This window comes from Lutra lutra, chromosome 4 (genome assembly GCF_902655055.1).
Source record: "Lutra lutra chromosome 4, mLutLut1.2, whole genome shotgun sequence".
Taxonomy (NCBI): Eukaryota; Metazoa; Chordata; class Mammalia; order Carnivora; family Mustelidae; genus Lutra; species Lutra lutra.
In genome coordinates this window covers 111,230,230-111,243,447 of record NC_062281.1, presented here as the reverse complement: position 1 = coordinate 111,243,447, position 13,218 = coordinate 111,230,230, and the positions used below count along the sequence as shown (strand labels likewise).

The 13,218-nt window shown below is 43.4% G+C and overlaps 1 protein-coding gene across 3 annotated transcripts in view; it reads left to right on the top strand.

Annotated features, from left to right (window-relative positions):
- The window catches only part of CDC14A (cell division cycle 14A), a 174,975-nt gene extending 172,623 nt beyond the window's left edge, over window positions 1–2,352 (top strand). For 2 of the 3 annotated variants that reach the window (XM_047725781.1, XM_047725779.1), the window contains one exon: window positions 621–2,352. In XM_047725781.1, coding sequence (XP_047581737.1) covers window positions 621–1,071 — 451 coding nt within the window. In that variant the 3' untranslated portion in view covers window positions 1,072–2,352. The remainder of the gene's footprint in view (window positions 1–620) is intronic. The other variant, XM_047725782.1, reaches the window with a different exon arrangement.
- Window positions 2,353–13,218: the final 10,866 nt, after the last annotated feature.

The following is a 13,218-nucleotide window of genomic DNA, read 5'->3' as shown; positions in this document are numbered from 1 at the left end:
AGTTTGTCAGAGAAGGGGATCAGGGAGAAGAGGAGGAATCACAGACGGCTCTGTGACCCTCCGGGGCTTCTGTTCTGTCTCACGTGGCAGGGGACAAGGCTGTGGAGGGAGAGCCGTGTGGCTTCCCTTTCTGTAGTGAAGCTCCAGCTTGCCTAACGCGATCAGGAAATTGGAGTTCCGTGGCACAGACTAATGCTATGTGGTATTGTCGTTTCTCTTGTGATGGGCAGAGACATTAGAATGAGTACGTGTAAGTTAAATCTTACACTGAAGTCTACATTTTGCTCTCCTGTTATATGGCCCTCTTCATTTACTCTCTACCTCAGGATGCATAGAACCCCCAGATGTTCTATCTCAACATATCCAGTCAGAGTGGTTAGGCCAGCTTCTTGCATCTTAATTAACTGCTTAGACAGGAAGTTAATGTGTGTAACTCAAGGCCCCATATGATACCATCACCAAGAGCGATAAGGAAGCCAGTCTGTCGCCATGTGCATTGATCAGAACTGTCTGCATCCCATTCCCCTCATGTCCTAATTATGTGTTTTAGAAACATGAACTCCGCATGAGTCTACATCGTTGTCTATATCCCCCCTCCCCAACCTGTGTTTTCCATTCAGCTTTTCCATAAACTCCCGGCTAGCCAGTTCTCTAGGCAACTTGAATGCCGCAACACAGGAGCCAGAGAACAAAAAGTCCTCCTCGTCCTCTAAGGCGGGTTTCGTAGCCAGTCCACTCACCAACCTCTTGAACGGCAGCTCCCAGCCGCCTGCCAGAAATTACCCTGAGCTCAACAACAACCAGTACAGCAGAAGCAACAACAGCAGCGGGAGCACCCTGAGCAGCCAGCCGAGCCCCCACAGCGTCAAGACGGAGGAGCACCCCACCCTCCTCCGGCCCTCGTACACCGGCCTCTCTTCTTCCTCAGCGAGATTCCTGAGCCGTTCGATCCCCGTAAGTTCGCAGACACCACCTCCTGGTCCTCAGAACCCTGAGCGCAACTTTTGTGCCTTGCCTTCCCAGCCAAGGCTGCCACCCAAGAAATTTAACAGCGCCAAGGAAGCCTTCTGAGCGATGCCTTCCCTCTGTGCTGTGAAACTGTCTATGCACGTCCATTCTGCTGGCTCCTCTTCAAGTAAATGCCAAGTTTCAACTGGGGTTTCTTCCTTCCTTTCTTTTGGTTCTCCTCCTCCCACTCCTTTTTAGGTGATCTCTCTTCCAAGGGAAACAGCTTTCATTCCCTTCGTTGTGGACACTGTTGACTCAGGTTACTTTTCAGTTAAGTTTGCAATTCACTCAGGGTAGCTGGTGCCAAGCCAGGAGCTGATTCGTTCAATAGACGGTATTGGCTTTGGTTGTGGTGGTGGTAGGAATCATCGCTTTTCCACATCATATGTTAATGAATGAATTTTGGAGTATTAAATGTGGAAGGTGCTGAATGAATAGGACCTTTTTCAGAACTAGCCATTAGGTCCCTGAATAAGTCACTTCCTGCAGGGGACTGACCCTGCAGAATTAACAAAATGGCAAACGGAAGGTGTTGATAAGGAAGGATCACAAGTCGGTATCTGGGATGTAGGGGAGGGGAAGGCAGAGTATCAGGAAGATGTTTAGAATTAGCCATCACTCTTCCAGAGACAGGATGAAAGATCGCCAAACACATTCTCCCCATGAGCTCGGGATTTAGGTTGCCAAGTACTCCCCCCTCTTTTAACCAGAAAACCCTGTTCGGTCAAATCTGTTGCTTCACCCCATGCTGTGAATCACTTTAGTCACATATTTTGATTGCCTCAAAGGGAATAGAGATCAGATCTATGAGAATGTGAGCTTTGAGTTGAGAGAACAAGAACAGAATGGGAAAGAGAAATCAATCTCAGAGATCAAAGAAATATGAATCGGAATGATTCCAGTCCGGGCACAAGGCAGCTCCAGAGTCCTGGGAGGGCTGGGACCCGGACTCCTTCATGCCCGCTATTCTTCAAACATGTCCTCAGCCATTGTCCAGGGAGAGGCTGATTTCTGTAGGGGAGCGGGGGGAGGGCAGCGTGCCTTTCTTGGGGAACAGTAGCCCCATGGGAATAGTTAAGGAGACCCACTTTTCTTAGATGGTGGTTTAGGGACCACCTTTCCTAACACAAGGATGCAGTGCATGTGTGTGTTGGTTGGACACATTACAACTCACATCCCTACCTCAGCCTTGCTTCGGAGGTTTTTCCCGTCTTCTGTGCACACGCGGTCCTTCCTGTCACATACAGTTGACCCTTGAGCAACACAGGTTTGGACTGCAAGGGTTAACTTATTCACGGATTTCTTTCAATAAATACAGTACAGTATGTTTTCTCTTATGATTTTTCCAAATAACATTTCCTTTTCTCTAGTTTACTTTATTGTAAGAATACAGTATATAATACATATATTAATTGTTGATGTTCTTGCTAAGGCTTCTTGTCAACAGTAGGCTATTGCTAGTTAAGTTTTAGGGGAATCGAAAGTTTTGGGGGTGCAGATTTTTGACCGGGTTGGAGCCAGCACCCCAACCCATGCATTGTTCAAGGGTCAACTGTATAATTTTCCCCATAAGATTTTATTCCCCATGATATTTTTCAACATTATTTTAGATTCCTGTGTAGATCAGGGCCCCAAACAACTGCCAGCCCACTCCACCCCGTAATTTGCCTCTGATCCCACTCTATTATGGGTATAGGTATATTGGTAAAACTTTAATCTTAGTAATTCGGGGGTTCGATGGAAAATTATAGGTATTTCCCTTTTCACAACAAGGTTTACAAATCATGTGCTTCCCAGCTGGAGTCAAAATTGTCAGCATTTTCGTATGCGGATTGTGGGTCAGCCTCATTTTTAGACCGGAGTACAGATCTGTTCATTTTCAGAAACAGTGTTACACATACAGATATGTAGGTAATTACATACATATCTCGCTGATTTTGTGGCTAAAGAGTTAGTGAAATCTACATTTGCAGCTGAATACTGAAAGCATCAGGAGCTTGACAATGAATAACGTTCTACTCTTTCTGGAAGAGTAGTTTCTGGATCTCAGTTTTCCTCTTGGTTAGTTGAAGTATGGGGATACATCTCTGGGTGAATGTTGATCTCCCCACCTCCCATATTTATATAATTTAGTTTTTGGTGTCATTCCATATTTTATTATTTGTCTTCACCTCACCTCCTCCTCCACATCCCTCTCCTGGCCCGAATAGAATGATTTTCCAATAATTAAATTTAAAGTAATAGTCTGTGTGGGCAGCTGCTGCTGTTCCCCTCTTCTGCCTCTTAAATTTGTCATCTTATTGTAAAGAGAAGCATTTATAAATAGAATTGCCAGCATGACAACATTTTCCTCCTTCTTGCCCTCCCGGGAAGTAAGAAGTCGCAGGTCTCTTAGAGCTGACTTTTTGCTCCTTTATCTTTGCCTAAAAAACCTCTGTGGGAGGGAAGGCTCCCAGGTCCTACCCTGCTAGCTTGCTGGTAGAAAGTCTAAATTCAGATGGAAATTCCCATGTTATGTGGAATAAAGCGGGAGGTGGTGAGTTGTTTCCCTTTATCGGTCCAATACAGCTTTTCTCACTGTGGGTTTCTTGCCTAAAGAAGGTGGTCTTTCTCTCCAGGGCTTCCTAAGCTGTGGGGCATGTGGCCCCTGAAGAGCAAGGAATAAATCACTCAACAGAAATGTTTTCAAATCCTTGGGTAGGAAAGGAAGTCTGTATAGCAATATCCTCCCAGCACCTTTAAGAAAGACCCAGAAACTCCTAGGGGATGAGGGTGACGTGTGTTTAGAGGGAGTCTAATATTTTAGAAGCTGCAATTAGCATCTCTTGAAAGCTGCAATTGCTCTCTCACTTTATGCGGCAGTTCAGCCCCCAGAAAAATGTAAAAATGATTTCCTTGTTCTGTCATTAAACGCTTTAACACAGAAAACAAGAGCAAATGTTAAGGAATTCTTCTGGTGGTGACAGAAAGCTGAGAAACCATCTGATTTTATTTTTCTTTATTTGGCCTCTTCTGTGAGCCTCAAGGTTTGTACTGCCCAGGGCAATGCACAAGGTTTCATATTTATTAACCTACTCACTGTAAAAAAAAAAAAAAAAAAATCAGTTTTCCCTCCCTGACATTCAGAGGAGTTTTCAAATGCTTAAGGAATGAGGGACGTGTGACTATGGTGTGGGTGGGGTGGAAGTATTTTATTAAATTAAAATTACTTGCAGTATCTGTCTTGAATATTTGCTCTGTTTTATTTTTAAGAGACTTGCTGCTGAATTGCTATTCATCTCCACTGTCCTTACCTGACCCCTGGAGTCTGGGTTAGGTCGTGATCCCTTCCCCATAAGCTCTTCTATACCCTGCCTTGGTCTAAATCAATACTCTCCTCACTCTGCATTTTAACCGTCTGTTCATTTCTCTGTATCCCCCACTAAGACTGTAAGCTCTGTGCAGGCAAGGACTGTGCCTCTGTTTTCTATGCCATAGTTGTATGCTCTGTGCCTAGCATACAGTAGGGACTTGTTAAGTATTTCTTGAATGAGTGGTTGGGTGTTTACATGAGTCAATGTGTTAAAAATTATTGCCTCCATTTTAAAGATTAAGAACTTAAGGGTTTGAGAGGTAAAATATTTTATCCTAGGCCTGATTGTACCATGAATATGCAGAGGCATAATTTGTACCTAGGTCAGTTTGACTCCAAAAAGCATATTCTTTTTGATTATATTATGTCATACATACTGTGGCAGGTGTTTAAAAGACAGGGTTAGCTAAAGAATATCTCATTGTTTCAGGAGAGGTTAAGTAAAGATGTGGAGAAAGGGTAACACTTTAATTGGGGTTTGGAGGATGGATAGGAGCCTACTGGAAATCTGGTGATGAAAATAGGAAGAGGAGAAATGGTCATTGCAGGCAGCATTGCAGTCTATAAGACCAGAAGGGCAGCCTTGTACTATAGTTAGACTCTAAGCTTCTGAAGACAGGTAGACATGGGTTCAAATTTTCTCTCTTGCCATGTCTTATAGTGAATATTTTGGCAGGTTATTTAACCTTGCTGAGCCTCAGTAAAGTGAATAATGGGAATGAAAATAAACAGGGGCATATCTAGGTTTTGTGCACCCTGAAGCTTATACAATTTGGTGGGACCTATGTAAGATAAAGAAGGCAAATAAGAATTTTTGCGAAATGGGACGCCTGGGTGGCTCAGTTGGTTAAGCAGCTGCCTTCGGCTCAGGTCATGATCCCAGCGTCCTGGGATCGAGTCCCACATCGGGCTCCTTGCTCATCAGGGAGCCTGCTTCTCCCTCTGCCTCTGCCTGCCATTCTGTCTGCCTGTGCTTGCTCTCTCTCCCTCTCTCTCTCTGACAAATAAATAAATAAAATCTTAAAAAAAAAAAAAAAGAATTTTTGCGAAATTTACACAACATAGAGCTGTGTACTTGGAAAGGAGTTTGTGTGACAGTGGGGCCTTGAAGGGTATGGGGTAGTGATCATAAAATCTTTGTAATAGGGTGGTTGATCATTAGCTGAGGAGGTAAATCATATGTAGTAGTTTACCCAGTTGCTTACAGATGGTGCTCAATTCTTGCTAGCTATCATTGTTTTAAGAGCAGTGAGTGTTCCAATGTAAAAAGTCAGGGGAAGTCACCTGTAGATGAGGCCGGAAAGTTAAGCTGAAGCCAAACCGGGAAGTGCAGCATGAGTGGTCGGAATCTTGTCAGCAGAGTGACTTGATCAGATCTGATCTGATAAAGACATTTCTGGCAGTCGTGTGCAGGACAGCTCTTGGTGGAAACCCTCAAGGCAGGGAGACTGGTTTGAGCCCTGTCTGCTGTCCTCCGTCTCTGCTTCAGCAGGTGTCCTTGGGTAAACACTGTGCTTGGTCAACAATTATTGCATGTTTTATTTACTGTACACAATAGTATTGATGCTATTAAATAATCGTATATGACCAACAGATCTACCATATTTTATAATTAATTTTTAAATGATGTATTTATCTTTGTAAATGAAAACTTAACTACCCAGAGGAAAATTGTGGTCCTTAGTAAACATCTTTTTTATAGATGTTTTTTATAGATCTTTTTTATACAGCGAGCTTTTTGAGGAGTTGTAAAATAATGTGCTTTGCTATAAAATATATATACATACAGATGTATGTATATGTAGTCAGGTTGGTTACGAAGAACTTTTCGTCAATTTGGTCACGGGGTCACATTAAGCTTTGCTGTATGGAGTGGCCTTTTGGAATAAGCTTTTGTTGTATTGATGGGTAGGGTATATAAGTATAAATAAGATAAGCTGCTCTGTGATAAGGTTCTTCTGAAAGCATCACATATTAAAACCCTTCTGGGCATCACCTATTAAAACCCTTTTTGTGATTTTACTACTGTTCCTACGCAGTAGCTTATACGAAGCTTTGCTACTCACTCGTACATAGTGGTCTTCGGACATTTCCAGAGATGTTCTCACGACGACGTTGCAGGAGATGTCGATGAGGCCATTCACTGTCTCTTGGAATTTCCCCACTTTCTTCTATTCTGCTGCTCTCTCATCTTTGCTTTTGGGTTAGTCTCATGGGTGATCTTCTTAACTCAGTCTCTTCATTAATTCGTACTGTAAGTAGGGGCCCAGGCTCTTTCTGTCAAGGGCCTGAGAGTGTTTTGGCTTTGTGTCCCAACTCTTCAACTCGATACATAAACAGATGGTGTGGTTGTTTCTCAGCGAAGCTTGATTCACAAAAATAGTGGATGGGCTGATTTGGCCCCTGATCTATAGTTCTCCAAGCCCACTTTAAAACACTGTCAGGTAAGAAAGAACTGATCTCATCGTTATACTCACCTGTTCAAAAGTGACCAGGAGGGGCACCTGGGTGGCTCAGTGGGTTAAAGCCTCTGCCTTCGGCTCAGGTCATGATCCCAGGGTCCTGGGATCAAGCCCCGCATCAGGCTGTCTGCTCAGCAGGGAGCCTGTTTCCTCCTCTCTCTCTCTGCCTGCCTCTCTGCCTACTTGGGATCTCTGTCTGTCAAATAAATAAATAAATAAATAAATCTTAAAAAAAAAAAAAAAAAAGGGTGACCAGGACCCCCAGTGCTAGGACAGTAATCCTGAATTCCTTTGCTGAGCTTCCAGGCTTTTTTCCTCAGGTCCCCTTCTCGTATCTCTGTACCTTATTTACCCTGCTTGTCCCTGAGTGGGTTCCCTTGGCCTCTTTCCCCACTAGGTTCTCATTATTGCCCACCTCTTGGCCTTTGGAAAACCCTTTCTTGAACCCCCCCCCACGCCCTCTTCACCAGTTTCTGATTCTTAAAGAGATATGCTACCTTCCACCTACTCTTTGAAGCCTTCCTCCAGAAACTGGCCCCACCCAACGTTTTCCTTTTTAACCTCTCTTTTGTTCCTGCCCGTGATGCATATTTAGTACTTCATCAGTAGGTGCTCTTTTTATTACATACCTGAGCCTCTGTGTCAGTTTACCTGTTGTCCAAATATATGAGACTTGTCTCCAGCTTTTAGACTTTCTTTGAGTGTCAGTATATTAAGTTTCATAAAGTTCTTCTATAGTTTATGGTTTCTAACATACTATTAGACACAGGAAGGAATTAAAAACTATTCCTTTGGTTTGCATTTGAAAGGAAAATTGAAGTGAACTATTGTGTGTCTATTTACTGTTTGACCCTAGCATTCTCCTTATGTTGAAATTGTCATGAATGCTGTCCCCTGAGTGAGAGGGAGCAGCCGTGTTTGTACTCCGCTGGTTAATCTGCTCTCTGTGGATGCAAATTTATTTATTTTTTGGTAATCATAAGGCAACTTGAATTTTTGCCTCCTTTTTTATTACTTTTGTATTTTTTGTCCCTTTTTACTTTTTGTATTACTTTTTGTCCCTTTACATTTATTTGTTGGTTATCGCGCTTCTTTTTTATTGACGTGGACACATGGGCACACATGGTTACATTATTTTCAGGTGTACAACAGTGATTTGACATCTCTATGCATTCTGCCATGCTCACCACGAGTGTAGCTCCCATCTGTCATCATACAATGCTATGACAATGCCATCGATTATACTCCTATGCTGTACTTTTCATCCCTGTGACTTACGCGTTCTATAACTGGAAGCCTGCATCTCCCACTCCCCTTCTCCCATTTTGTCTGTCCCTCACCTACGTCTACTCTGGTAGGGAGTAGTTTGTTCTCTGTGTTCTCTGTCTCAGATTTCACCAGGGCCAGACCAGCCCTGATAGCCTGTGAGTAGGTTAAGTTCTTCTGTGTTCTGGCATGAGTCAGAAAATATATATAAATATAAATATAAATTATATATTTTTACTTATATAAGGTATTAATGATCCTTAGAGTAGGACTTGGAATAAGATCAAAATACTGGATCCAACTCAGTAAAATGCCCAGTTTGGTGGAAATCTGAGTGATCGGCATGTGCATGAGAGCTTGCTTCATTTTTACTTTGGAGTAATGTTTGTGTGACGGCGATGAGCTACTTATTGTTTGAACATTCGTTCCCAATAAAATGCTTCCACTTTCCAATGGGATGTTAAAATCCAGCTTTTCTGGATTTAACCTTCATGTCTTTCCTCTCTGTCTGTTCCCCACTCTACAAACTGTCATCCAGTTGTGATTTTAATTCTTTTTTTTTAAGTTTTTTTATTTATTGGACAGAGAGAGATCACAAGTAGGCAGAGAAGGAGGCAGAGAGAAGGGGGGGGGAAGCAGGCTCCCCGCTGAGCAGAGAGCCCGATGCGGGGCTCAATCCCAGGACCCTGAGATCATGACCTGAGCTGAAGGCAGAGCTTAATCCACTGAGCCACCCAGGCGCCCCCCAGTTGTGATTTTTAAATATGATCTTGAATCACAAATCTTAAAGATTAAATATTACATTTAATACTAAGGATCAGTACCAGCTTTCTAACCCGTATAAACATTTAAGTTGCTGTGGTTTTCCCCTCTTCTCTCTGTGTTGTGGCATTACCTTAAATGTGATGGAATTTTCAGCTAAAGGATGTTACTAATACCGAGAACATGAGCTCCATCTTTGAACTGCATCTTTGGCCTTTATTCGGCATTGGTATTCTTTTGTTCCAAGGGACTGAGATTGTTACTTGACAAAGCATCAAATTGTTTGAGGTCAGCGTGGTTCAGATGGTGCCTTTAACTTTGCATATAAACTGTTAGGTACACAACGTGTTTGTGGATACAGCTAAGGATCTTTTCAGTTTCCAGGGTTAAACCATGGTTTACATTAATTTGCTGTACAAAGCCAGTCAGCTGTGTTTAACTCTCCATTTGAAAGGACTCTTTATCAAATACAGAACTTTTATCTCAAGTACATCAGAATTATTGCCTTCGTTGTTCAATTTAATTTGACACCTTTCTTAGGCGATACCAAAAACACTGCTAAGTCAATAGAAAAGAGTCATTCTAATCTTGCTTTATTCGTTAATTTGGCCAGGAGCAGAGAGATTTTTATATATGTATAAACACTTGTCCAGTTAAAAAAATTATCTACTATATATATGTCTACCATAAGTGCAGTATTTTTTTAATGGAGGAACGTGAAAGACATATAAACCATTGCCTCCCACTAGATGGAAACTCCATGAGGGCATCTTCTGGCCTAATTGATCGTCTGCCCTTGTTTTTCTGGTCCCTTCTATCTGGCTTTGCAGTACTGCCAGAATCTGCTTGAAATACCAGTTTCCTAATGTCCTTTGCTTAAAAAGCTTCTTTGGTTGAAGAACAAAACCAATTTTTCTGAGATTTGTCTCTTTTCCCCTGAAGTTCTACAATTTCACCATAATATACGTAGGTGCAGACTCAGTATAGTTTCTCTTTTGGAGCCTCAGTGTCTGCTTTCAATCTCAGGGCTGCTGGCTTGTTCAGTAATGGAAAGTCCTTAGGCATTTTCTTCTTGGACATTACCTGCCTGTCCCCTATTTCTCCTTTTGTGACACCCCATAGACTTATGTTCAGTCTGTCCTCAGCATTTCTTACCTTCTGCTTTACATTTTTAAATTCAGTTGCTCTGGTTGTGTTCTGATTGGATTCCTCCTGCTCTTTCCCAAACCATTAATTCTCCTTTAACTGTGTCCATTCTGGAAGGTATCCCCAACCTACTGACCTTTTGGTTTCAATGGCTCTGTCTTTTATTTCCAGCGTTTCTATCCATTCTTTAGGACAGCCATCTGTTTTTCTTTGGACCTGCCTATTTTTATTTTGTAACTTCTCATCCTTTTTATGGGTATTCTTCATGTTTTCACCTTGAGGATCTCAGATGTCAGGTCATGATGAGATGGTTTCCTTATTTGCATTTTAGCAATACGTGAGCTTTCCTCTCCTGGCTGGAGGCTTTGCTAGTTCTCTTGGTGTTCATGTTCCTTGTGTCATGAATTTTTAGAATTTAGAATTTTAGAATTATCATTTGTAGGTTTACACTGGATAGAAGTTTTTGCTTCTCTCCCCTCTCTCTGTGATTTCCCTTCCTCACCCACTGGCTTTCTTCTTGGTTCCCCTTGACCCGCCGCCCCCTCTCCCCCCAAGCCCGGGTCTTTGAGTCTAGAAACAGAGCTCAGGACCCAGGCTCTGTCCCTTGCTGAGCCCCGCAGGCTGGCTTCTTGAGGCAGGGATGCGGCGCTGCATAAACCCTGGCCCCAGGGCGGTTGGTTGCCTCTTCTCCAGCCCCCTTCCCAGGTGGGAGAGCCTGATCCCAGCCCCAGTTTCAGTCCTGCGGCCTGGGGCCTGTAGACCCTCAGGAATGGAACACAAGGCCACCACTGCTCCATGGCCAGTGACCTACCACCATGACTTGATTTGTTTGTGGGCCATAAAAAAGCTGTTTTTGTACCCTGTTGTGCCTTTTCTCCCGTGCATTTTTTAAAAAAAAAAGATTTTATTTATTTATGCGGGAGGGAGAGGAAGAGAGAATCTGAAGCACTGAGTGCAGACCCTGACGTGGGGCTTGATCTCATGATCTGAGCCAAAACCGAGGGTCAGCCTCTTAACCGACTGTGCCAGCCCCGTGCCCCTCCCCCACACTTTATCCTCACTTGGCTTTGGGAGGGTGAGAGAGCTCTCTCTCTGGGCCTCAGTTATAGGAAAACTCATCCCATTCATGGAGTGCCCACTCTTAGGACCTCATTGTCTCCCGAAAGCTCCCTCCTAATACCATCCTACTGCAGATTAGGTTTTCAACACGGGAATTTGGAGGTGGTGGGAAAGACAAACATTAAGACCGTCGCAAGCAGTAAACTAAGAGAAAATTAAAATGTGTCTATTTGAAAGTGAGCAAAAGAAGGTTGCCCTATTCCAGCCTAATTCCCCTTATTCACCCCCTAAGTTCAAATTGCTTTCCCTCTGGTAACTCCCAAATTTTTACGGTGAGAGGTAAATGCTGGCTTCTGACGTTTTAAATACAGACTTTAGACTCTCCTCTCCTTTGAAAACTCCACCCAGTGATCTCCTGCTCCTTTTGTCCCCATCACTGCCATCTACTTACCTTCATGCCTTGAGGACTCTGGCTTTACTTTGCAGCTACTGCTAAGTTTCCCTAGAACGTCTTCCTGATCGTGACAGTCATCTTCATCGGTGACTCAGTGAGTCACTCCGCTGTGCCAGGCATTGGACTAGCCGCTTCCTATATACATTATCTTATTGATTTAGTCCACAATTTAAAGATAAGGATATCAGGACTCAGAGAGTCAGTGACGTGACTAAAGTCTCACAGCTACTCTATTTTAAACTTTCTTAACTCGGGTGATCTTTATTTTTATTCACTTGGAAGTCCATTTCATTGACCTTTTCATCACTCAGCACATTGCTTCTGGTACCTTGAATCCTGGGAGGCTCTTCTCAGACAGTTAGCCCACTACTAACCCTTCCCCATGATCTCTCTATGACCCCTGCCTGCCTCCCCAGCCCTCTCCGTTCCCTGCCTTCTGTGACCCACAGAGTCCTTTCTGCTTTCTCTTTCCAACATTCTGTTATACTTGGGACTTCCTTCTGTAGCCACTTGATTGCTAGCCTCCAAAATAAGATCAGTCCGACCATTTCCTGTCTGTTCTGAGTCTTTCTTTCTAAGCGCAATTGGTGAAAATGCCATCACCTGGCTGCCAACTGACTCCATTTCAAATGAAGTTCTAGTGCCTGGCCCTTCAGTGCTCATGAGTACTTTAGTTATCCCATTTTGGCTCCCTTGCTCTTCCTCACACCGGCTGTTCCAAAACTTCTCAACATTCATTGTTAACACTGTCACTCCAGCCTCCCGGGGCTGGTTGCTTTTGCCTTGAATCCCTTGAGAACCTAGAATTTATCAGGAGTGATTTCCCTTTACTGTCCTCTTTACCTCAAAGTGTACCTGCATCTGACTTGTCCTTTTTTTTTTTTCTTCCCTTTGGATTATAGGAATCATTACGATTGACCCATGGTAATTCTAGTCCCCTGTATTGTTCTTCCCAAACCATTCTAGGGCGTTGCCTCATCCACTTCCTTCCTCCTTTATGTCTTGAGTCTCTTACCCTCCATTTTCCTATCTCCTCACTACAAACAGGTATATCTGAATTGGTCAGAGTGGTCTCGCCAATCACTTCCCTCAGTCCTGTCACCTCTCACAATGTCTCCTTTTTTTTCCAGATAAGATTTCACTTATTTATTTGATGGAGAGAGAGCTAGAGAGCACAAGCAGGGACAGGGGCAGAGGGAGAGGGAGAGGGAGAAGCAGACTTCCCACTGAGAAGGGAGCCCCCACGTGGGGCTCTATCCCAGGACCCTGGGATCATGACCTGAGCCAAAGACAGATGCTTAACCAACTGAGCCAACCAGAAGCCCACAACGTCTCTTTATGGCCAAACTTGGGGCAAGAGAGGCAACCCCCCATTCTGGTAAAGGTATCTCCTACAGGCTGCCCTTGACTTCTTTAAGGCCATATCAGATGATCTCCCTCTTAGTCTTTCTGCAGCATTTGACAATGTCAACCACCCTTTTTGTCCATTATTTTTTGTCTCCTTTGAGTTTTAGAATGCTATTTTCCCATTTCTTTCCCTCCCTCTCCTTTAAACTATTACCTGTCTGTCTTCCTCTGCCTGCCCCTTCATGATTTTTCCCAAGACTCTGACCTTGGCCTACATATCATCTCCTGGGCATTGGATCTACGTGTCTAATTTCTTATGGGCATTATCTGGGACAGAATACATGCTCCTTCAATTGCTTGCT